Source organism: Cebus imitator, unplaced genomic scaffold (assembly GCF_001604975.1).
Source record: "Cebus imitator isolate Cc_AM_T3 unplaced genomic scaffold, Cebus_imitator-1.0 Scaffold238, whole genome shotgun sequence".
Lineage (NCBI taxonomy): Eukaryota > Metazoa > Chordata > Mammalia > Primates > Cebidae > Cebus > Cebus imitator.
In genome coordinates, this window is record NW_016107553.1 from 1,466,586 (window position 1) to 1,494,026 (window position 27,441).

The 27,441-nt window shown below is 35.1% G+C and overlaps 1 protein-coding gene across 15 annotated transcripts in view; it reads right to left on the reverse strand.

Annotated features, from left to right (window-relative positions):
• The window catches only part of EXOC6 (exocyst complex component 6), a 219,542-nt gene that overhangs the window by 107,935 nt on the left and 84,166 nt on the right, over positions 1–27,441 (reverse strand). For all 15 annotated transcript variants that reach the window (XR_001816353.2, XM_037727728.1, XM_037727727.1 and 12 more), the window contains 6 exons: positions 23,379–23,462; positions 18,195–18,241; positions 17,957–18,077; positions 16,499–16,570; positions 11,396–11,493; positions 1,387–1,492 (listed from right to left, as the gene is read on the reverse strand). Coding sequence is in view for 14 of the 15 variants with exons in the window: in XM_037727728.1 (XP_037583656.1) it covers positions 1,387–1,492; positions 11,396–11,493; positions 16,499–16,570; positions 17,957–18,077; positions 18,195–18,241; positions 23,379–23,462 (528 nt within the window). In the remaining variant the exon portion in view is untranslated. The remainder of the gene's footprint in view (positions 1–1,386; positions 1,493–11,395; positions 11,494–16,498; positions 16,571–17,956; positions 18,078–18,194; positions 18,242–23,378; positions 23,463–27,441) is intronic.

The following is a 27,441-nucleotide window of genomic DNA, read 5'->3' on the forward strand; positions in this document are numbered from 1 at the left end:
TAACCAACATGGAGAAACCCTGTCTCTACTATATATACAAAACTAGCCAGACATGGTGGTGCATGCCTATAATCCCAGCTACTCGGGTGGCTGGGGCAGGAGAATCCCTCGAATCTACAAGGGGGAAGTTGCAGTGAGCTGAGATTGTGCCATTGCACTCCAGCCTGGGCAACAAGGGCAAAACTCTGTCTCAAAATAATAATAATAATAATAATAATAATCATCATCATCATCCAAAAACAGACCTAGACCTAGACTAGTGCTCTTATACAGACACTAGCCTGAACAAATGCATTACCAGTAACTAAAACAAAACTAAGCCATGAGATGGAGAATATTCTGGTGATATTTCTTGACAGACCAACTTTCACTGGGCTTTCAAAAAATACAGAATTACAACAATTATTCTGGTCTGTTGTATTAAAACATGGCTAACAGGTACATGCAATGGCAGCATTAGCTACAATCTAGAAGTTATCCATTTAATTACCTGGTTCTGTATTTAGTGAGTAGTACAAATAATATGCTTAGTTTATGTATAAAAATATAACACAAATTTACAGTTACAATTCACTCAGAATTTGGTCTTGCTCATGCTTGAAGTGATACAAATGTAGAAAAGTACTAAGTTATAAAAGTTGGGAAAATAATAAGAGTAATAAGAGTAATGAGAAAAAACAAGAATAGAAAGTATACAAAAGTGACAGTTACAGGAAATATGACATCTTTTTCTAATGAGATCTAATTCTACCCAAAGATACTGGATAGGTACAAGTGTGTATGTTTGTACGTATATGCACACACACATGCATTCATGTGCATTGTGAGAATCTCCTACACGGCTGGTCTACTTCCTTTCTCTACCCTGTCTTTTGTTCAGATATCTTGACTCCAAAAATGTATATATTCCTACTTCAGGAAGAAATCTATAGGTAGCTACTGCCTTCACAAATCACATATTTAACCAAGATAAACTTTTTGTTAAAGTATACTTCTTTTAAAATCTTCCACAGTGACAAACATTTCAAAGAAATTCTCCTCTCTTTCCCTAGGATATACTCTTATTACTATAAATCTACTTTTTCATTGGAATCCACTCAACATTAATAACACCTCTCCTGGGAATCCATCTAACGTTTGAGGCAACTGCTTCTAGTATCCCCAGAAAAGGCCCTTCTTAACTTCATCAGAATCACAGTAGCAGTAGTAATAACATACTCTTCAAAACATAACAAAACATAATTAATTTTCTCAAATAATACAACAAAAACTGCCCCCAAAGAAACTACTCTTATTTACAGTTTCAGCTTAATATTTAATGTTATATAGTAATAAATACAATGAATTTATTTTTAAGAAAATCCTTGAATTAAAAACTAGCTGTACCTTTTCAAGGTCTGGATCTTGAAAGGGAAATTTGCTGATGACAATTTTATATTCTTCTTCATTGACAATAGGGATGGGGCTGTAATTATCTTCTTCAAAAATGTCCCTGTTAGGAAAGGAAAACTAAAAACTTATCATTACAAAACGTATTATTAGAGTACTATAAGACAATACCTTAAAAACCCCCAACTATTACAAAAGCAGTTTTTATTGTTAATTAAAGGTCCAAATAGGAAGATACTGCCTAACCATCCAGAATTCTAAAATTCAACATCAAATAAGTCTTGTCCCTCAAAATCTAGGTACAATGTCCTTTTTCCAGTAGTCTGTTTTACAAAACCTCAGCACTTTAGTTTTCTAGTCTAGAACAATTCTCAAGATGATATAGTCTGAACAAGCTCATTGCCTGTAACTAAAAAAGGATCCAGGTAATGGAGAGTATTCCTGTCATGATTTTTTTTTCTGAGACAGTTTCACTCTGTCTCCCAGGCTGGAGTGCAGTGGCACAATCTCGGCTCACTGCGGCCTCCGCCTCCCAAGTTCAAATGATTCTCCTCCCTCAGCCTCCCAAGTAGCTGCGATTACAGGCATGCACCACCATGCCCTGCTAAGTTTTGTATTTTTAGTTGAGACGGGGTTTCACCGTGTTATCCAGGATGATCTCAATCTCCTAACCTCACAATCTGCCCACCTCAGCCTCCCAAAATGCTGGGATTATAGGCATGAGCCACCACGTCCAGCCTCCTGTTGTAATTCTTGATAGGAATAATTCTCAAGTTGTATATCGCGTGTCTTCTCTTTTCCCAATGAGATTATAAACTCTTGAAGATCAAAACAATGTGTTATATTTGTTTAGTCTCTTATATGTCGTGATTAGAAATGGATCTTTTATAGTTGGTGAGGCAGAAAACAGTTACTGCTCATCAAATATCCATGTGCTGTCCTGTACACCCGCTTGCAGTTAGGCAGGGCCATATGACCAGTTTTGGGCATTGGACTGTGAATGGAAGTGACATGTGCTGCTTTGAGTCTAAAGCCCTTATGAGCCAATTGTGCAAACTTCCTTCCCATGGTGACATGGAAGACAACATGTTGAAAAGTTAGAATCACAAATGCAAATAGCTTGGATCTCTGAGTACTAAACCTATTGTGGGCTTCTGTGTGAGAAATAAAATGTGTTCATTCACTGAGATTTGGGAAATTTTCGTTGCTGCAGCATAACCTAGGCTGTCCTAATGTAACTGTCATCCAATCATTAATTTCCTTTTAATCGAATAATTCAGTTTAATATTTATTGAGCACCTATATGTGCTGGGCTCTGGACTATGATGAAAATTCCCTACCTCATGAAGATAAACAAAAGATAGCTGTTCTCAAATCTAATAGGAGAGATAGATATGCAAATAAATTATAACATTTCTAATGCTGTGTTATACATACAAGAAGTACCATGTTCAGAAAAGGACAAAGGAGGAAATGACTATCAGAGGACGTGGGGAACATCTCATGGAAAGTTATGCAGAGAAGTTATGGGTCCTATAGGGTCTTTAAAGATGAAAAAAATTTCTAAAGAGATTATGGGAGAAAAGTATTCTAGACCACTGGAACACACATGCAAAAGTGTAAGAAGTGAAAAAGTTTTAGTCTGTGGGGCGGGGTGTAAAACCACAGATAGTGCAGTATTACTAAAGTGTCAAGGGACATGGTGAAAAATGAGGTTGGACAGGTGGGCAAATTGAGACACCCAGATTTTACCCTGCAGGCATTAACAGGTTTTTGGAAAGGGAATGTCATAAGCAGATATTCGCTGTGTGGAGGATAAACTGGAAAAAGCCTGATAACTAACACAGCAAAGCCACTTAGAAAGACTGAAGAATAATCTAAATAAAAGACGACGAGGATCTGAATTAAAGCTGCAACAGTAGGGGTAGAAAGGAAGGAGGTAGCATAAATGAGAGCATTATTTTTTTAATTTTTTTTTTTTGTTTTGAGACAGGGTCTCACTCCATCACCCAGGTTGGAGTACAGTGGCGAAATGTCGGCTCACTACACCCTCTCCCTTCTGGGTTCAAGCTGTTCTTCTACCTTAGCCTTCCAAGAAGCTGGGACGACAGGGTGTGTGCCACTAACCATGCCCTGCTCTACCAAAAAATACAAACATTTTTTTTTTTTTGTATTTACTTCCACTAATTCTATTTCATTCTACGTAGAGTTAAACATAAAATAAAAGTTTAGTTAAATGGCAGGTCTGAGTGCAGTGGCTCACGCCTGTAATCTTTGGAAAGCTGAGGCAGGCAGCACTTTGGGAGACCGTGGGGGCAGAACACTTGAGGTCAGCCTGGGCAATAATGAAACCCTGACTCTGTTTTAAAAATAAAAATAAAAATGATGAAAGGTTAAAGGCAAGTTACAGAGAAAGTAACTACTAGAAGACAATAAACTACTCACTTTATACAAATGCCAGGGAACCAGTTACTTTGCAAGAGGAGATAATTTAATGAATGGCACATTTATATTTCAAAACTGTTAATGTAGTCTTAAAACGATTTGTTTACAGAACCAAATTCTATAAACATGTACAAGTTCCTGCTCTGTGAGGCAATATACTAGAGCTAGGCAATCAAGAACATAAATAGCTCCATGGCATTGGTCTAGATCATGATTTTAAAAAATATAACCCCAAAAACAAAGGCAACAAAAGCCATAGTAAACAAACAGAACTGCATGAAACTAAAAAGCTTCTGCACAGCAAGGGAACAACTAACAGAATGAAGAGGCAAGTTATAGATTGGGAGAAAATATTTGCTGATATATATCTAATAAATATAATAAGAAGTTAGTATCCAAAATATATAAGGAACTCAATAGCAAAAAAACAAGTAACTCAATTAAAAAGTAGGCAAAGGACCTGAATAGATATTTCTCAAAACAAGACACACAAATGTCCAACAGGTATACAGATCAGGAATAAGCAAAGCTTAACATCACGAATCATCAGGGAAATGCAAATTAAAAATCCAATGAGGTATCCCCTCACAGCTGTTAGAATGGCTATTATCTAAATGACACAGATAAGTGTTAGTGAGGCTGTGGAGAAAGGGAACCCTTGCACGCTGTTGGCAATGTAAATTAGTACAGCCATTACGGAAAACAGGATGGAAGTTCCTCAAAAAACTAAAAATGGAACTACTATATGATCCCAGCGATCTCAATTCTGGGTGCATAACCAAAAGAATTGAAATCAGTATCAGGCCAGGGGTAGTGGCTCACATCTGTAATCCTAGCACTTTAGGAGGCTGAGGCAGGTCACTTGAAGTCAGAGATCGAGACCAGCCTGGCCAAGGTGGTGAAACCCCATCTCTATTAAAAATACAAAAATTAGCTGAGCATGGTAGTGCACACCTGTAATCCTAGCTACTTGGGATGCTGAGACAGGAGAATCACTTGAACCTGGAAGGCAGAGGTTGCCCTGAGCCAAGATCACGCTGCTGCATTCCAGCCTGGGTGACAGAGCAAAAACTCCATCTCAGAAAAAATAATAAAAGTTAAAAAAAATCAGTATCTCAAAAGAGATATCTGCACTCCTATGTTCACTGCAGCATTATTCACAATAGCCAAAATATGGGATCAACCTTTGAATGGACAAAGAAAATGTGTATATACACAATGGAATACCATTCAGCCCTATAAAAGAAAGAAATCCTGTCATTTGCAACAAGGATGAACCTTGAGGACATTATGCTAGGTGACACTACTTAGGCACAGAAAGTCAAATACTGCATAATCTCACTTATATGGGGAATCTAAAAAAGTCACACTCATAGAAGTAGAGAGAAGCATGATTTCTGGTTTACAGGTTACCAGAGGGAAGGGCAATCAGAAAGTGGGGTAGGCAGGGTAGGAAGATGGCAAGAAGTTCATCAAAGTGTACAGTTGCCATTAGGAGAAATAGGTCTCTGAGATCCATTCCGCAGCAAGGGGACTACAGTTAATAATAATGTAACATATATTTCAAATTGCAAACAGTAGGTTTTAAATGTTTGCAACACTAAAAAATAAGTATGTGAAGTGGTAGATATGTTAGCTTGCTTGATTTAATCATTCCACAATGTATACAATATATCAAAACATCAAACTGTATCTCATAAATCTATACAATTATTGTCAATTAAAAATAAAATAATTAAAAGCACATATATACCGAAATAATAGAAAAATAAAACATTAGGGCTTATAATATAGTGAGAGACAGCTGCATACAGATAAACAAACTGTAACAGTAGTCAGGTTATAAATTCTGTCACGAAAGTAGCCAAGTTTTGAATATCACTCAATATTGATGGTAATATTTCTTTTTCCCCCATTTAATTGTTAGGTTGTCAATTTACTACTTATAAAATATTTGAGGATACATGTCAGAGATAACCAAAGCTTAAGTTCTGCTACTTTCTAAAAGTTTAGGCAAAAAGCATGATCTGGAAGAGTGTTAAAAGTAGAAGTCAAAATATATTTGAAAATTATGTATTACAATTGACATGCTATCATTTGTTCTCCTCCACTACTACTCTGGAGGATAAAATCAGTACTATTTGAATAGGACTGATTTTATGTGAATGAAACTATTAGCTTCCCAGAGAGAAAACAATACCTCATGGTTTCCCCAGTCTTGAGGAACAATCTTACTACTAGAAATCTTAAGATAGGTAAGAGAGAATAGCTGGCCCAATACAAGCTATCAACAGTTAGTAAAACATAAATACCCTTCTGAAGAGGCCAATTAAATAACATCAACTCTGTAAGATTTTATAACTATAAAAATATCATATTACATCATATTATACATTATATCATAGTATATATGTTCTAGATTACCATCTTTATCAGTAAACACTGCTTTTATTTTTAAAATAGTTAATATAAATAATTGCTGATAGTCACATATGACTCATCAAGACTGTCAATTATCCATCTGGGTTAGCATCCTGACAGTATCACTCCTGAAGAATGTAAATACAAAAAACTCAAATAAGGATTTGTCTGGTTGATTTTAATAGACGTATCTTACCTTATGAGCCGCTTAGGCATTATAAAAAAAAAATTTAAGAGACAGGGTCTTGCCCTATTGTGCAGACTGGAGTGCAGTGGTGTGATTATAGCTCCTCAGCCTCAAACACCTGGGCTCAAGTAATCCTCCTGCTTCAACCTCTCAAGTAGCTGGGATTATAGGTGTGCACCACCATGCCCAGCTAATTTTTTTATTTTTTATTTGTAGAGACAGAGTCTAACTATGTTGTCCAGGCTGGTCTCAAATGCCTGGCCTCAAGTGATCCTCCCATCTTGGCCTCCCAAAGTGCTGGGATTACAGGCATGTGCCACCTCACACTGTTGGAAAATTTCTATTACAGTATTCAGAAGATCAACCTCCATAGTTTTGAAAGCTGAAGGGATAAGTGCTAAGCTGGTAATAAATCATCTAACATACTTTTAATATCAGCAATATTGACATATTACTTCTATCATATGTCGGGTAAACAAGATATAAAACCTCAAGATTGACTTTTTCTTCCCCAAAGGGAAAATGAATGGAGAGAAAGAGACAAAAGGAGAAAGAGAGAAAGGAGAAAGGAAGGAAAAATTTTAGTAATTAAAGGGGGGTATATTTCTCTTCTCATGTCACTAAAAAGTTATACAGATATTAAAATACTTTTGTCAATGGCCTGCAGAGAAGTGGTTAAAGCAAAAGTAATTTTCTCATTTAGATTCCTTAACATTCTTAACCTAGTAATGTTGTTTGTAAAAACAGCACTTTCTCAAAACAAAATTTAAAAACTGTAAACTTCTGTCTCTAATATAAAATATGTCTAAATACTTATAGCCTTATAAGTATTTGATCATTTATGAGGAAAAAATTATAGATATTAGAACTACAAGTAAGTATAATTAAAAACTGATTATAAATGTTACAGCCACTATGGAAAACAGTATGGTAGTTCCTCAAAAAAATTAAAGCTATATTTACCATATGCTCCAGCATTTCACTTCTGAATATAAACCCAAAAGATTTGAAAGCGGGGACTCAAATAAATATACGTATACTGTACTCACATTCACAGCAGCATTACTCACAATAGCCAAAAGGTGGAAAGAACGTAAACGTCCATCAACAGACGAACTGATAAACAAGATGTGGTAAAGACAATGAAATATTAGCCAGCCTTAAAAAGGACTGAAATTCTGACATGCTACAACATGGATGAACCTTGAAGACATTGCGTTAAGTGAAATGATCCAGACACAGAAGAACAAACATATATGATTCCACTTACACAAGGAACCTAGAGCAGTCAAATTTTAGAGACAAAGCAGAGTGGTGGTTGCCAGAGGCTGGGGGAAGGAGGAAATGGGGAGTTCTTGTTAAGTGAGTACAGAGATTCTATTTGGGAAGATGAAAAAGTTCTGGAAATGGATGGTGGTGACAGTTGGCAAATATGCAAACGTACACCACTGAAGTACCAACGAGAACGAAGACACAACGTATCAGAATCTCTGGGGCACACTTAAAGCAGTGTCTAGAGGAAAATTTACAGCAATAAATGCCCACATGAGAAGCAAGGAAAGATCTAAAATCGACACCCTATCATCAAAATTGAAAGAGCTAGAGGAGCAAGATCAAAAAAACTCAAAACCTAGCAGAAGACAAGAAATAACTAAGATCAGAGCAGAAATGAAGGAGACAGAGACACAAAAAACCCTTCAAAAAAATCAATAAATCCAGGAGCTGGTTTTTTGAAAAGATCAACGAAATAGACAGGCCACTAGTCAGATTAATAAAAAAGAAAAGAGAGAAGAATCAAATAGATGCAATAAAAAACAATAAAGGGGATATCACCACGGATTCCACAGAAACACAAACCATCATCAGAGATTACTACAAACAACTCTCTGTACATAAATCAATAAACCTGGAAGAAATGGATAAATTCCTGGACACTTATACCCTCCCAAGCCTAAACCAGGAAGAAGTCGAAACCCGGAATAGACCAATAACAAGAGCAGAAGTTGAGGCAGCAATTAATAGTTTACCAACCAAAAAAAGCCCAGGTCCAGATGGGTTCACAGCTGAATTCTGCCAGACATACAAAGAGGAGCTGGTACCAATCCTTCTGAAACTATTCTAAACAATCCAAAAAGAGGGAATCCTGCCTAAATCATTTAATGAGACCAACATCATCCTGATACCAAAACCTGGCAGAGACTCAACAAGAAAAGAAAACTACAGCCAATATCCGTGACGAACACAGATGCAAAAATCTTCAATAAAATACTGGCAAACTGATTGCAGCAGCACATCAAAAAGCTTATCCACCATGATTAAGTAGGCTTCATCCCAGGGATGCAAGGCTGGTTTAGCATACGCAAGTCTATAAACGTAATTCACCACATAAACAGAACCAAAGACAAAAACCACTTGATTATCTCAATAGATGAAGAGAAGGCCTTCGACAAAATTCAATAGCCCTTTATGCTAAAAACTCTCAATAAACTTGGTATCGATGGAATGTATCTCAAAATAATAAAAGCTATTTATGACAAACCCACAGCCAGTATCATATAGAATGGGCAAAAACTGAAAGTACTCCCTTTGAAATCTGGCACTAGACAAGGATGCCCTCTCTCACCACTCCTATTCAATATAGTATTGGAAGTTCTAGCCAGAGCAATCAGGCAAGAAAAAGAAATAAAGGGTATTCAATTAGGAAAGGAGGAAGTCAAATTGTCTCTATTTGCAGATGACGTGATTGTACATTTAGAAGACCCTATCGTCTCAGCCCAAAATCTCCTGAAACTGATAAGCAACTTCAGCAAAGTCTCAGGATACAAAATCAATGTGCAAAAATCACAAGCATTCCTATACACCAATAACAGACTTAAAGAGAGCCAAATCAAGAACGAACTGCCATTCACAATTGCTACAAAGAGAATAAAATATCTAGGAATACAACTAACAAAGAATGTAAAGGACCTCTTCAAGAACTACAAACCACTGCTCAACAAAATAAGAGAGGACACAAACAGATGGAGAAACATTCCATGCTCATGGTTAGGAAGAATCAATATCGTGAAAATGGCCGTACTGCCCAAAGTAATTTATAGATTCAACGCTATCCCCATCAAGCTACCAATGACCTTCTTCACAGACCTGGAAAAAAATACCTTAAACTTCATATGGAACCAAAAGAGAGCCCACATAGCCGAGTCAATTCTAAGCAAAAAGAACAAGGCAGGAGGCATCATGCTACCTGACTTCAAACTATACTACAAGGTTACAGTAATTAAAACAGCATGGTACTGGTACCAAAACAGAGATATAGACCAATGGAACAGAACAGAGGCCTTGGAGACAATACCACACATCTACAACCATCTGATATTTGACAAACCTGACAAAAACAAGCAATGGGGAAAGGATTCCCTGTTTAATAAATGGTGTTGGGAAAACTGGCTAGCCATGTGCAGAAAGCAGAAACCGGACCCCTTCCTGACACCTTACACTAAAATTAACTCCAGATGGATTAAAGACTTAAACATAAGACCTAACACCATAAAAACCCTAGAAGAAAACCTAGGCAAAACCATTCAGGACATAGGCATAGGCAACGACTTCATGACTAAAACACCAAAAGCACTGGCAACAAAAGCCAAAATAGACAAAAGGGATCTAATTAAATTCCAGAGTTTCTGCACAGCAAAAGAAACAATCATTAGAGTGAACTGGCAACCAACAGAATGGGAAAAAATTTTTGCAAACTACCCATCTGACAAAGGACTTACATCCAAAATCTACGAAGAACTAAAACAGATTTACAAGAAAAAAACAAACAAACCCATTCAAAAGTGGTCAAAGGATATGAACAGACACTTTTCAAAAGAAGACATATATGAGGCCAACAGACATATGAAAAAATGCTCATCATCACTGGTCATTAGAGAAATGCAAATCAAAACTATATTGAGATACTATCTCACACCAGTTAGAATGGTGATCATTAAAAAATCTGGAGACAACAGATGCTAGAGAGGATATGGTGAAATAGGAACACTTTTACACTGTTGGTGGCAGTGTAAATTAGTTCAGCCACTGTGGAAGACAGTGTGGTAATTCCTCAAGGACCCAGAAATAGAAATTCCATTTGACCCAGCAACCCCATCACTGAGTATATATCCAAAGGATTATAAATCTTTCTATTATAAGGACACATGCACACCTATGTTCACTGCAGCACTGTTTACAACAGCAAAGACTTGGAACCAACCCAAATGCCCACCGATGATAGACTGGACAGGGAAAATGTGGCACATATACACCATGGAATACTATGCAGCCATAAAAAATGATGAGTTCGTGTCCTTTGTAGGGGCATGGACGAACCTGAAAACCATCCTTCTCAGCAAACTGACACAAGAACAGAAAATCAAACACCACATGTTCTCACTCATAGGCGGGTGTTTAACAATGAGAACACATGGACACAGGGAAGGGAGCATCACACACTGAGGTCTGTAGGGGGGGACTAGGGGAAGGGCAGTGAGGGATAGGGAGTTGTGGAGGGATAACATGGGGAGAAATGCCAGATATAGGTGATGGGGATGGAGGCAGCAAACCACACTGCCATGTATGTACCTATGAAACAATCCTGCATGTTCTTTACATGTACCCCAGAACCTAAAATGCAATTATATATATATATATATGTGTGTGTGTGTATATATATATATATATGTATATGTGTATATATATATATATATATACACACACACACACACATACACATATATATATATACACACACATATATACGTATAAAGAAACTGGCTAAGATGGTAAATTCCATGTGACTTTACTATAATAAAAAATGAATATAAGCATTTTTATTAATACATGTAAATTAACTACTTGAGCATTTGACAAACATATTCATTATATTAAGGCACCATGACCTAGACTAACCTGAAAACTCCAGCCCATTTCTTAAGCAGCGTTTCATTGTATTGATCTCTTATTTCAAATAATAGGTCAAAAAGTCGGTTCACTGGAAAACCATAACCCTAAAAAACAACAACAACAACAAAATGCAGATAAACAAGTGTACAAAAATATACATAAAAAATGTAGGGAATACTAGAAAATCATTTGGAAGGAATCACTAGATCCCACTGCATGCCATTCCCACAGTAAGAAAAAAAAAAGATATACTTTTGACTTTCTACTACATTGCATTAGGTAAAAAAGAGGTCCAGAAAGTTTTATGAGAATAGATTGATTTTTCCTTTCTTCCCTCTCTTTTCAGTAATGATTACACTGTTAGCCTTAAAAAGTATTAGAAGTCAAGCCTGGAAGAAAAAATTCAAAATAAGTACTTACATAATAGTATGTTATGGCACCACTTGGGAAGTGGTGCCTAAATAGGATACAAGAAGAAAAGGGAATGGATTCTGTCTGAGACAGGCTGGCTTCCTTTTGCACCTTCAATTTGAGACTGAGTTTGTCACATATTGGAAAAATTTACATCTTTCCATCAAACATTCACACTCCCAAACTTTTTTCTTTTCCAACTCCAAGCTCACTGAAATCTTACCCATATCAGGACCAAATATGCTCTCTCATCTCACAGAATTCTCCACTTGCATCTCCAAGGTTTCTCTCTCCATCTTTGTTCTTGAGCCTATCTCCTTTCACAGAAACCATTCCATGGGTTATTTTTTTACTCTATTACATCTTTAGCTTCCACAGACACCTTTCTCTTGGCTAAATAAACATGCTAAATTGTTTCCCATCTTTAATCCAAGAAAAACAGGAGACCAAAAAAGCTCTCCCTCAATTTTCTGTAGCGTGTCAGCTGCCTGCATCACTCCCTTCATAGCCAAATGTACTACAATCTGACTCCCACTTCTATTCCTTTATTTAAACTACTCAACAATGTCACAGACTATCTCCTAAGTGTCAAATTCAAAGATCTCACCCTACCTGACAACTCTTTCTTGAAATTCTTCTGCTTTGACTTCTATAACACCAATCACTCTTCTTGTTCTCCTTTTACAATCATGTACAATCCTTTCAGTTCCCTTGTGTAACTTCTATCTCTATCCTTAATCTTTTCTTCTAGCTCCCGAGGGCAATCTCAAGTCTAATGACTTCAACCTATGATGATTATTCCAAATCTGAATCTCTAGCTAGGTCTCTCTAAATTCCAAATATTTAATTCCATTACCTGTTTCATCTCCATTCAGTCAGCCAGCAAGTACATTAAACTTATTTCCTCTCTTTCCAACGAAATCAAATGTTCCTCTTATTTCCTATCCATAATAATAACACTATCGTCAACCCAATTTATCCATAGAGAATCTAGAAAAATATCTAAACAACGCCCGCCACACACACAGCAGTCACCAGATTCTGACTTTACCTCTTTTACAAATCAAATCTATCATTCTCCATCATCTACCCATCTTTCTTTCTTCCAGAAATATTCTTAGTGCCATTGCTTTATCTCAGGTCCTTAATATCTCTTACCTAGACCATTGTAAAAGCTTCCTAAACTAAAATTTCAACCATCTGTCTCTCTCAATCTATTTCCCAGATTCTCAAAATTACCATTCAAAAATGTAAATCTGATTGTGCCATTTCCCTGGTTAAAAACTAGAAAATGCTTACTAAACTCCCACAAGACATCCCATAATCTGGGTCAAACCATCTCATCAGTTTTATCACCACTATTTGCCCTTCCTTGTTCACACCTATATTCTACAGTTTCTAACACATCAAACTGCTCAGCTTCACTTTCACCACAACATGCCTTTATCTATAGTTTACACATGGTATTTTCTCTTCCATTAATGCCCTTTCCTTCTTATCTATTTGCTGAACTCCTTCTTCAAAGCTTAGCTCGTTTCAACTTTTCATACAGGCTTATTCAACTCCTAGAATCTAAGTTAGTCATTCCATCTTCTGCAAGCCCAAAGCTCTCTAACATATTGCTGCATTAGCGTGCCTTATTAAACATCCTATTTGTTTGCAATTTAACTGTAAATTTCTTGAAGCCAAGGATTTTTATGTCACTACTACTGTCTTACTGACTTTTGTGTCTCTACCATTTTATACATCAACTAGACTGCTAACATGTATTGGGTACTCAAAAAATGTTAACAAAGGAATCAATAAATGTTTACTTGTTATTTGCCTAGTAGGCAGCAAGCAATATAAATATGCTGGTATTACCTTTTTACTTTATTCTTTAGTTAGCTTTGTTTTAGATGATAAAATACTGGTGTTTTAAAAAGTAAAATTTCCTTAGGGCGGCAAGGGTGATTTAAAAAACTAAATATTATGTAACATTCTTTTTTTTTTTTTGAGACGGAGTTTCGCTCTTGTTACCCAGGCTGGAGTGCAATGGCGCGATCTCGGCTCACTGCAACCTCCGCCTCCTGGGTTCAGGCAATTCTCCTGCCTCAGCCTCCTGAGTAGCTGGGATTACAGGCACGCGCCACCATGCCCAGCTAATTTTTTGTAGTTTTATAGAGACGGGGTTTCACCATGTTGACCAGGATGGTCTTGATCTCTTGACCTCGTGATCCACCCGCCTCGGCCTCCCAAAGTGCTGGGATTACAGGCTTGAGCCACCGCACCCGGCCAATATTATGTAACATTCTTAATTACTGTTCATGAAAAGACACTCACAAGTTCTTCAGTTAATAGTTATAAAAACCCGCAATCATTAATTCAGTATAAGATCAATCTAATACTGAGCCTGTCAGCTTTCAGTGAAATGAAAATACTGCAGAAACTCTGAATAAGTACAAAGAGCTCATTTGTCTTCTCCAGTCATATTTCAAAGCAATCATATGAGAAAGGTATCCTTGCAAGGGTTATGGAACTATCACTGTTGCTTTTACAATGCCAATATTACCTAAATATTATCTTTGACTTTTCTTTGATTCTCTGGAGAATTCCTTGGTACCATATAAAATACTCTAGATGCAGCTGTACTCAGAGTCCAGTCCAAGAACTGTTTATTACAGTCTACAAAGATATAAGGAGCTTGCACTACAATACAAATTGATGCTGCTACCTATTGAAAAAAAGTCTTGCTTGTAACAAGATGCAAACTGCACTGAACTTTGTACTTGGTGATACAGTTAATTTACATTCTGAGGACAGCTCCTTTTTGTTATGGGTCTAACAAGACAATTTGCAGACTAGTAACAAACAGTTTGCAAACCAGTGGTTCCCAGACCACGCTTAGAGTAGCACTGCTTTAAGTCATTAAGGATAGCAAAATTACTAACCCAAATTCCTATTACTTTTTCTCTCTATGGCAAAAAAAGCAATTACTTTTGCACCAACCTAATATCTCAAGCTACTTAGAAATGGGCCCCCAAAATTTGGACAGCCCCAAATAAAACTTACCAAAAGTGTTCTTGCAGTGAAATCAATATTATAGATACATACACTCATCACAAAATTTATGAAAACAACCAAAAAACCCATATTATTCTGCTGTTACAATATAAGCCATACAAAACTATAATTCTAAGATGCAAAGACTCTTGTGATAAATAGTTTAAATCAGGATTTCCCAAAGCATATTATATAAAGTTTTAGATCTAAATGATGTTCTAAGGGGGAAAAAGATTCAAGGGTCAAATATATCGGGGAAACGCTACATAGTCATCTTCCTTTTGGGAACTTATGGGGATAAATTTGCTCTCAGAAAGGTTTTCAGTGGAGAAATGCATTTTACTTTTGGACCACAAAACATTTTTTTTAAGTAACATCTCTTATCGCAGCTTGGAAAATGCTAGTCTGTACTCGACGAAAAGTTACTTCTCATCATAAAATCCCATAAATTTACACAGGAAAACAAAATGCAATCAATATCTATACTCTATTACCTATGATCAAGTAGGAAGGACAAGCTAGAAATCCCAGAACTCTGATACTGAAAATCACAAAAATATTGAGTTTTGAAATAATTTAATTTTAATTTTATTTTTTGTTTGTTTGTTTCAGGGTGTTTGTTTATTTAGATGGAGTCATGCTCTGTTGCCCAGACTGGAGTGTAGTGGTGTGATCTCAGCTCACTGAAACCTCCACCTCCCGGGTTCAAGCAATCCTCCTTTTTTTTTTTTTTTTTTTTTTTTTTCCCGAGACGGAGTTTCACTCTTGTTACCCAGGCTGGAGTGCAATGGCGCGATCTCAGCTCACCGCAACCTCCGCCTCCTGGGTTCAGGCAATTCTCCTGCCTCAGCCTCCTGAGTAGCTGGGATTACATTACAGGCACGTGCCACCATGCCCAGCTAATGTTTTGTATTTTTAGTACAGACGGGGTTTCACCATGTTGACCAGGATGGTCTCGATCTCTTGACCTCGTGATCCACCCGCCTCGGCCTCCCAAAGTGCTGGGATTACAGGCTTGAGCCACCGTGCCCGGCCTCCTCCTTATTTTTAAAAAGAAAAATACCACAACTCAAAAAAAGGAAAGTGATTCGCTCATAGAACACATGAAGACTAGGAAACTGGGAAAAAAATGAATGCACAGTTTTCAAATTATGTGTTTTCATTTAAAGTATCATATTTAAAACTAAAAACAATTCTGAAAATTAATAATAAACCCATTTTCACAAATGAGGATCTAAGCCTTAAAGAACTTGCAGGCATACAATTAGTCAACAGTACAGGCAGAACAGAAACTTTGGGTCTATGTGATTCCAGAGCCCACTGTTCACTGCCCTAAGGCAGAATTTATATCTTCTAATTTCTAGTTCAGGGTTCTTCCCATTATACTCTATATTTTTTTTTCACTGTAAAAATACTTTATTCTAACTGAATGATCAATATTTTAAAAGATGACAGCATCCCTGATCTCTGTCTAAGCTTCATAATTGAAAAGGAAGTATATGAATAGTCCTGGGTAATAGCAGAACAATACACAGGTAAACATTTATTACTACTAATTTACTGCTATTAATCTACAACAACATAAATGAGTATAGCCTATATTTTATACATTTTTGAGAGCTTAGAATAACCATTAATTGTTAGGTTATCACCCACCTGCAAAGTATCTGCAAATATTACAATGAGATTCTTCAGCTCCAGAACAAGATCAGGATCTGTGCAATAGGACTAAGGGTAGAAACGCACAAACAAACAAAACAAAACACCACCAACAACAAACCAGAGTCAGAGGATTAAAAACTAAGATTCTGATAATGTTTCTTTTAATCTTCCAGATTTATAATAAGTTTAAAATCTTGGTTGGTTAGATCCAAAACTGACCTTCTCTATTCAGTGTAATTTTTAGAGGGAGATCATAATATGATACTCACGATACTTAACGTTTCTAAAAGTTTTTAGATTTTAAGAAACTAGTTATTTAAACTGAAAAAAGTTTTTATATAGACTATGTATGTTCACTTTTCATCTATTTATTTATTGTCCATCTTATAAAAGTGACTTTACATATTACCTTTTCCAATATAAGAAAGACAATTTCAGTACTTTCTTAGTAATTAACCAAAGGAAAACTATTAATTTCAAGGGGACAGTGAGATTTACTCTGTCCCTTTCATACCATTTAATAAGTTTTTGAAAGTGATATGTTATATTTAATATGACTTCATATTTGGTATCATGGAATTAACAGGAAACATACTTTAATTTTATATATTCAGAGCTGATGTGAATATCAACCATGATAAAATGTATTGTTCTTTATTAATACGTTAGGAAAAGTTGTGGTTCATTGGATAGTGTATCAAGAATCTACATTCCGGATAAATAAAAATGTACATACTTATAATCTTAATATCACATAAGGTAACAATTCTTCAATATTTTTAAAATCTCAATTATCAATTATATTATTACAGACAAAATTTTAAATATGGAAATAAGTTAATAAAGGTAAACTACTACAACTGTCTTTTAAAAAGGCCTATACTAAGTATTGTCTTTATAACACTAACATATTTGTTACTCCCACAAAAGGCATTAGGAAAATATTTGATCATTTAATTTTCATCTATAAAAACCTCTCATTACACAAAGGTTCATTATTTCAAATGCATTCAAATTTTGAAAATTGCATATTTTAAAGAAATTCACAATTACAGCGTATTACTGTAAATTGTAAACATCGAAGAACAAGTTCTATTGAGTTTTAATGGTAGAGTTTATTTTAGAAACAAAGAATTGAAATGATAATTAAAAACCCTTTCTTCGTGGTGCTTTTCGGTGATCTAATGAAAAGGTCAGTTGAGACTAATGAGACCTGCTTAATTCTTCATTTTCTATAATGCTAGAATAAAAGTGTTTTGGGAAGCCCCAGTCAGTTGCGAAATCATAGCCTGACATTACCAAATGAACACTTGACGTTACTACTTCCAAATCTGAGCAATTACCAAAAAATGTAGGATGATGGAGGTACAGTTTTCCTCTGCTATTTATCCAGCTCAGAAATTATTGAAGTAACGGAGTTAAATTTTTAGTAATATAAATTATCTGACTTACTGAATGAGCTCTAAGGACAGCAATTATCTTTGAGAGGGCCATGTTCCAAAGTTCATCAGTGTATGCCCTGGTTACTAATCCTTGGGTCACATGTAAAATGTGATCTTCTACCACAAAGAACCTAAAAACAGTAATTACCAAAGCATGTATTAAAAAAAAACCCAAATAGAAAATAATTATTTCTAACATTTAACATAATATAAAATTAATAATAGTTATTTCCATATTAGATACATACCCTACAATTTGAGTGAAATATCTTCTATAGCCATCAACTGTTTCATGCTTAAAATGAAAAATAAAAATCAATTTAAACCAATAAATACCGGTAACATAAAGGTAAGTTCCAAATCGCTAAAACTTCATTAACAAATATTTATTGAGAGCCTACTATATGCTGCATACATTTTTAGGTACCAGGTATATATTTGTAAATAACAAAAAGTCCTTACCCTCATGGAACGTACATTCGAAAGGAGATAAACAAAAGCAAAAAAGAAACATGATTTCAGAACCCCCTTCTCAGTAGACTACCTGAAGCCGTCATCATCTCTACTTTTGACTATTATGCCATCCTCCTACAGAGTCTCCCCAATTTCCGGCCTTGTCCCCTATAGTCTCTTCTCTATACAGCTGCCAGAATGATATTGTTCAAATAATCAGATTATATCTTCTACCAAAACCTTTTACGGTTTTACAATTGCCTATTGTTTATAATGGTTTACAATTGCCTATTGTTTATAATTTTAACAAAAGGCATATAGAAAAATATTTGATCATTTTACTTTCATTCAAAACAGTTTATTATGTGAAATATTTCATATTTCAATTAAGTTCAAATGTTATGTTTTGCAAATTTCATAAATGTTATCAAATTTTCAAATATCTAGAGTTTTTTTCAGGTGTTTTGGGGGAAGGACTGCTAACATTTTAGCTTAGAAATACTATGATTGGAAAATATGGTCTACATGACACCAAATGCTTGATATTTCCTGATACTTGCTTTATAGCACAGTATGTAGTCAAATTTTTAATTATAGTCCCTGTTTGCTTGAAAAGAATATGTTCCTACAGTTGTTGAAATAGGATTCTATATATCCATTAGATGAAGCCTATGAAGTAAGCCTATACTGACACATATCTTAAAACTCACCATACCTGTGGATTTTTTTGTTTCTCCTTGTAGTTGTGGCAATTTTCCTTTAAATACTGAGTCAATGTTATCAAGTACTTACAGGTTTAGAATTACCATTTTTATATCAATTCAAAAGCACACAAATAACACGAATTTTATTCTTATCATTCTAGCTTTCCCTGTATTATATAAAAATATATATACCCTGTTTCTAGTCTTTCAGTAGTTTCTCTAGAAATCACATTACACATCCTTAAGTAACCAACCTCTACAGCTAGTCAATGTTTTTACTCTTCTGCTGGACACTTCAGGCTGTAGGATAGTTTAATTTCATCAACTTCCATCTCATTCTGATGTTTATGTTATTGTTACATATTTTAATTCTATCTTCTTTTCTTATTGCTGCTGCACAAATTAAAATTCTATGTTGTTTTAATGTCCAAAATATTTTATTGTATTATTTCCTACAGCCATTTTAGATTTACCTAAATATTTATACTGTTTTTGCTAATCATTCCTTCTTACATCTCACATCTTCCACTTGGCTTCACATTCATTTTGTTTGAAGCATATCCTTAGAATCTCCTTAGTAAGGGTGTCTTAAATGGCCAACTCTGCTCTTCTGTGTCTGAAAATGTCTATCTTTGCCCTTGTTTCACTGGATATAGAATCCTAATAGTTACTTTTTTCAGAATTGAAAATATTTTGTTGTTTTGTTTACTTGAAAATAAGCTCCTTTCTCTTTGGGTACTTTTAAGATTTTCTATTTATGTTTGTTTTTAAAGTCAGGTTTATTGAGGTATAATTTGCATACAATAAAATTAATCCCTTTTACATGTAGAGTTCATGAGTTTTGACAAATGTAGACAGTTGTGTAACCACCAGAAAAATCAAAATACACGTTTCCATCTCAGAAAGTTCTCTCCTGCCCTTTTATAGAGAATTACCCTGCCAAACCCTTAGCCTTTGGCCACCACTGATCCCATTCTGTCCTAGAGTTTTGCTTTTTCAAAACTGTCATATAACTCATACTGTATATAACTTTATTGTAAATGAATTTTTTCACTTAGAATAATACTTTTGAGATTCATCCATATCACTGCATGTATCAATTCCCTTTTAGTGCCAAGTAGTTCCATTATATAAAACATAACAATAATTTGTTTATTCACATGGGTGTATTATAATTTGCTCACTAGTTCAGAGACATTCAGATGTCTGTAATTTTTGGCATTTATAATAAAGCTACTACAAACATTCAAATAGCCACTGTATAAAGACACATTTTTGTTTCTCATGGATAAATACCTAGGAGCAGGACTGGTAGGTCATATGAGGGTATGCTTAACATTGTAACAAACTGCTAAACCATTTTCCAAAGTGGCAAAGTAGCAGTATAATTTTATACCTATCAGAAGTGTATGAGAGTTCCACCTGATTCACATCCTCACCAGCACTTGCTATTATCAATTCTTTCAATTTTAGTCATTCTAGTAAAGTATGTAGTGGTATCTTATTGTGGTTTTAATTTGCATCACCCTGATGAAAAATTATATTGAACATTTTTTCATGTGCTTATTTCCCATCAGCAGATCTTTGGTAAAACGTCTATTCAAATCTTTTATCCATTTGTAAAGACTGGTTCATCTGGCTTCAATTACTGAGTTATACAAGTTCTTTACATATTCTGGATAAAGCCATTTTTAGACATGAGTTCTACAAATATTTTCTCCAAGTCCATGTCTTGCCTTTTCATTTTCTTAACACCTTTTGAAAAGCAGAAGTTTTAAATTTTGATGTTCAAATCATCCATTTTTTTTCTTTTATGGCTCATGCTTTATATATCTCACATTGGAAAAAATATTGTAGACAATACATTGTAGAATACTGTAGAACCCAAGGTAATAAAGATTTTATCCTTTGTTTTTTTCTAAAACTTTACAACTTTAGCTCTTACATTCAGGTCTATTACCCATTCTTGAATTGTTAAATGAGTCAACATTCATTCTTTGCATATGCATCATTTAATTCTCTTGCAGTCAGAGGACAGACTTTGTATGATTTCAAGCTTTTTATATTTGTTTTGTTTTGCTTTTGAGACGCAGTCTCACTCTTGTCACCCAGGCTGAAGTGCAATGGCACGATCTCAGCTCACTGCAACCTCCACCTCCCGGGTTCAAGCAATTCTCCTGCCTCACCCTCCTGAGTACCTGGGATTACAGGCACACACCACTACACCTGGCTAATTTTTGTATTTTTTGTAGAGATGGGTTTCACCATGTTAACCGGGCTGATCTCAAACTCCTGACCTCAGGTGATCCGCCTGCCTCGGCCTCCCAAAGTACTGGGATTACAGGCGTGAGTCACCACACCTGACCCAGCTTTTTATATTTGTTGACGTTTGTTTTATGGTCCAGAATATGATCTTGGTGAATCTTCCATGTGCACTTGAAAAGTGTGTGTATTCTGCCATCTGGGGTGGAATATTCAATAAATGTCAATCAGCTCAAGATAGATGATAATAGTTTTCAGGTCTTCTATTCCTCTTTATCTTTGGTGTTCTGCAATTTAATTGTAAGGTTTCTAAGAGTGTATTTCTTTTTATTGAAGCTACTTGGGATTCCTTGGGCTTGACTCTGTGAATTTCTGTTTCTCATCTGTCCCAGAAAATTCTCAGCCACATGGCATCAAATATTCTTCAGTCTCATTTGCTCTATTCTTTTTGAAACTCCAATTAGATATAGGTTAGACTTCTCTGAATCCCTTATGTCTCTCTTCTGTAATTCTTCCTTCAGACTCTTTGTAAAGATTAGTTTCTTCATAGTAACTGATAATTCATCAACTGTTAAACCTATTCATAATATTTTTAACTTCAGTTAATATGTATTTAATTTATAGATATTCCACTTGATATTTCTTCACATCTATTTGGTCATTCTTTATAGTTTCTGTTCCCTATTTATATTAGCAAGCTTGCCTTTTATTTCTTTAAATATATTAAGTAGCACTATTATATACTCTATGGCTAATAATTCAAATATCAAGTCTTTTAGAATCTATTTCTGTTGTTAATATTTCTTATGATTCTCATTTGTTTGGTAATTATTTCTGACTGTGAATTGCTCATTTTAACTCTGGAATTAAGGTGCAGAGATCTGTATTCGCTTCTGCCAGGCACCTGGAGACAGTATCAGGATGGAAACACTTCAAATATCAAGCTTGAGATGTCTTTGACTAACCAAGTATAATGAATTTGGGTTGCAAATACAAGTGGTAACAAACTGCTTGTTATGAATTCTCAGAGGGATTTTTTCTCTCATTCACTCAGCACTAAGATTTGAGATGGGTAATTTTCCTTACACTATTTACCAGTGGGAACAGAAAGGTTTTTAGATAGTTTTATCTCTAGCTCATCCTAATAATGGGGCTTTAAATCCTTTGGAGTCTCAGCTTTACAAGGGAGACAATCTCTTACTAGACATCTACTTTGGGTGGGCTCTGGGCTTAGCCCTCTGTACCCAAAGTCCTCAAAACTCATGCTTTCCTACTCAGCAGACGCTCCTAGGGTAAAAGCTATATTCAGTGTTTATTAAACCTATCTGCGTTTCTGCCTTCATTTAGGTTTTCCTGTTTTGTTTGTTTTATAGTCAGATGTATTGAGGTATAAGTCAGATACAATAAAACTCTTTCATATTCAGTTTCTATGAGTTTTACAAACATGTCTTCTAATGTAACCATCACCACAACCAATATATAAAACAGTACCTTATTCACTTCATTTCTGGTCTTTTTTATTTGTTTGTTTTAAATGTCTATCTAGCATCTTCAGTTGTATTTTCCGTGGGACAATTAATCAAATAATCCACTATATTGTCATAATCCACTATATTGTCAGAAACTACTTATCATTCCCTGATATTTTATATATTTAATTGTTGGTCTTTTTTTTTTTTTTTATTTTTTTTTTTTTTTTTCTTAACAGAAAGTAAGCTATTCTATTGGGAAAGGTATATAATCCACTATATTGTCAGAAACTAATTATCATTCCCTGATATTTTATATATTTACTTCTTGGCCTTTACCTAATTGAATGTAAGCTCATGAGAAAAGGGACTTGTCTGTCTGGTTCACTGCTGTACCCTTAGCACCTAAACCAATGTTTGGAAATGGTAGGTGTTCAATAAATATTTGTGTTAAATGAATAGTGATACATGCTCTGAAGAAATTAAAAGAGGATAAGGCGATAAAAAGTAACAACATAACCAATTCAAAATACCCCATACTTACCATATTTGACTGGGGTTGCAATACCAGTCTTGCTTGTTTCTTTCTTTGTTTTCGATAATAGTTTTCAAATGTTTCCTCATCACCCTAAAATAAAATCAGCAGAGTAATGAAAAATACACACACACACACACACACACACACACACACACACACAGCTAGAACAGATACTTCTTTACCCTCAAGTCATTTTTAATTTTTAACTAGAATATAAATGTTTAATAGCATTTCATATAGAATGTTAAGAATACGTTTTGCCATTATAGTTTAAAGACAGTAATTTTTTTGTATTATGACTATTAGGAAGAATAAAGTTACATTTAAACAACTGGATATCTACCAAACTTATTATTTAGGCTTTATAGATTTTCTATTGAAAAAAACAAAATATGGCTATCAGTGAGGGAAGCCCAATGAAAGATTAGCTTCAAAGCCTAAACTTCTGAGCATGTTACAAAAGGCCCAAAATGATCCGGCAATCTTCCTCCAGCCCCTGCCTCGTCTCTTGGTACTCTCTTACTCTCAACATATCCATACACCTTTCTCTTTTCACTTCCAGCCTTTTGCGCAGGCTACTTCTGAAATATGTTTCCCGGTTTCCTTTTCCCATATGATTTTTTACTCATTCTTCAGGACTCGCCAGAGATATTACTTCCTTTAGAAGGCTTTCCCTAACTTCTGAAGGCTTGTTATTTCCTGCCGTTCCATAGCAACCTGTACTTCCCTATCAAAGAACTTATACCATGCTATAATTTCTTGGTTAGTCTATCTCAGTGCTGTCCAATGAAACTCCCTCCCTGTGAAGATGGATGTTTTCTAAGACTGCACTGTGTAAAATGGTAGCCCACTAGTCACATGTGGCTATAGAGCATTTGAAATGTGTCCAATCTGAATGAGACATTGACTTTTCAATTTAAGTCTTAATTATTTTAGCAGCTACATATAGCTAGTGGCTACCTTATCCATAACAGAGATCTACCTTTACCACTTGACTCTATTAGAACATGGTCCACATTCCATCTAGTTCATCACTGTATCCTTATCACTTAGAAGAATGCTTGGCATGCAGAAGGCACTCAATAAATATTGGCTAAGTGGATAACTGAAAAACTAAATAAATTACTATATATCAATCCCCTCTGTCTTCCTCTCTGCTTAAAGAGAACCCATCCAGTATCAGAAGGAAAGGTCGAGAGCCATTCTCCTACTCATCCAAGGCTCCATAGTCAAAAGAAAAAAATTAACTACAGGAAAAAAAACGTCAAAACCCATATTTCCACTGAAAAAAGGGATGATCTTATTTTCTTTACACTTAAGTTGCTACAAAAAAACATGACTTTTCTTAGTGCTGTCTCAAGTAAATGCATAATGAAAAAAATATTTTTAACTAGGTATCCTATAGCAAACTTTTTCCAAGTATTTTATACTCAAACAATTAAAATTATTTCAAAAAGCTATAATGTCCCTCACATAATTTTAATATGGTAACTAATTTTTTTCACCATAAGTTTCAATAAATGTAGAGGATTTAATACACTTAAGGATAAAATGGAATTTAAAAATAAAACTGTTACATCCTCATTTAAATATATCCAGCCATCACTCAACTTAAAAAAAATATAGGGCTGGTGCAGTGGCTTACACTTTAATCCCAGCAACTTGGGAGGCGGAGGCAGAAGGATCACTTGAGGCCAGGAGTTCAAGACCAGCCTGGGCAACGTGGTGAAACTCCATCTTTACAGAAAAATTTAAAAATTAGAAAGGCATGTTGGTATGTGCCTGTAATCCCAACTACTCAAGAGGCTAAGGCAAGATGATTGTTTGAGCCCAGGAGTTCAAGGCTACAGTGGGGTATGATTATACCACTGCAATCCAGCTGGGGCAGCAGAGTGAGACCTTATCTCTGTTTTACTTTTCTTTTTTTTTTTTTTTTTTTTTTTTTTTTTTTTCTCCTCAGATTCTTTTTTACCATGAAAGCCGTACCTAAAAAAATATAAAGTATGTAAATATACATATAGAGAGATATCTATGAATATAATATTAACATTTAGAAAGTCTACATTTTTCTTTTTGAACTCATATTTCCAGTCCATTACCCTTACAGAATTTTTTCTAACTTAATTTTTAAAAGTATTGTCTAATATGATCATGTTTTACTTTTATATCTGAGATTACAAGGCTTTACATGTTATGGTGGGTTTTTTTTCCTTCTGGGTTAAATTATTATAATCAGTACTTAACTGATGTAAATAACATAAGTATATTATGCATTTTGATAATGAGTAAACCCAAAAGTAAATTTTTATTGGAAATAAATATCTTAATAGAATGAGTGAGGTTCCCCCCCACCCCATTAATAATACACATTCTGATTAAAATTCTGACCCGCAGATTTAGGGCATTTTTTTTTTAAGTCCACCCTAAAACCTAAAATCTAATTAGCAAAGCCAGTCCTCACGATCAAACTAGTAAGTCAAAATGCACTTGGTGTCTCTCAGGAAAATTCTGACAAAGTTTCACTTCAAAAAAAGTTAAGTTGAGGCTCAAACTGGAGGATTGCTCGAGGCCAGGGGTTCACGATCAGCCTGGGCAACATGTCAAGATATCTCTTTTAAATATATATGTATTTTTAAATTAGCCAGGCATAGTGGCATGCACCTGTAGTCCCAGATACTTCAGAGGCTGAGGCAGGAGGATCATTTGAACCCAGGAATTCAAAGCTGCAGTGAGCTATGATTGCACCACTGTACTCCAGGCTGGACAATAGTGAGACCCCATCTCTTAAACAAAATAAACAAAATTACATTATGAAAACCACTGAGAAATTATGGGTTCACACCACCGGGCATGTTGGCTTACACCTGTAATCCCAGCAATTTGGGAATCTGAGGTGGACAAATCACTTGAGTGATCTGAAGTGAGTTTGAAGGTTTGAGACCAACCTGGCCAACAAGGTGAAACCCTGCTTTTACTAAAAATACAAAAATTAGCCACGTATGGTAGCACACACCTGTAATCCCAGTTACTTGGAAGACTGAGGCATGATAATTGCTTGAACCTGAGAGGGAGAGGTTGCAGTGAGCCAAGATCATGCCACTGCCCTCCAGCCTGGGCAACAGAACGAGATCCTCAAAAAAAAAATTATGGGATTACAAAAAGCAATTAAGATTATTTAAACCCAGTGTGACTGTTTTGTGCATTCACATACCTTAAAATCAAGATAACAAAATCAGTTTCTCATTACTTATTCTGTTTCTCATTACTTAATTTACAACAGTACAATGTACTATATACCTAAAATTCAAAGTTTTTGTAAAGTAAAGCAACATAATAAACAATACTATATGCCATCCATTAACATGTGGACATACATAAAACTCTGTTGTTCAACTTTTGGAAATAATTAAATACAACCAAGTATAAAAATCAGAGATATAAAAAAAATAAAATAATGTTTTTTGGAGCAACTTGGATGGAACTATAGACCATTATTCTAAGTGAAGGAACTCAGGAACAGAAAACCAAGTACTGTAAGTTCTCACTTATCAGTGGGAGCTCAGCTATGGGTATACAGGGGGAAGTGGAGTGGTATAATGAACATTGGAGACTCAGAAGCGGGGTAAAAGATGAAAAAAATCACCTATTGGGTAGAATGTACACTATTCAGGTAACAAGTATACTAAAAGCCTAGGCTTCATTACTATACAATTCATCCACATAACCAAAAACCACCTGCAACCCTAAAGCTACAAAAATATATAAATAAAATGTATTCTTGCCAATCAATAAATCAAACAATAAAATAAGGCATAATTCCACTAATTTTTTTAGATAGGATGATCATGCTTTTTCTGGGTGCTTAACAAAAGAGAATGGTGTATAATGCTAAACATGAATAGCCAGAGTTTACTTTAAATATAAAGTAGTAAATATTAAACAACTGGACTTAGACTTATGACAGCTAAATGGCTTTACCTACTTTATCAAATCATAATACACATGAATATTAAAAACAAATTAAGATTAGTCAGTGTAATTTAAAATTTTTGGCAGCCCCAGAAATTGA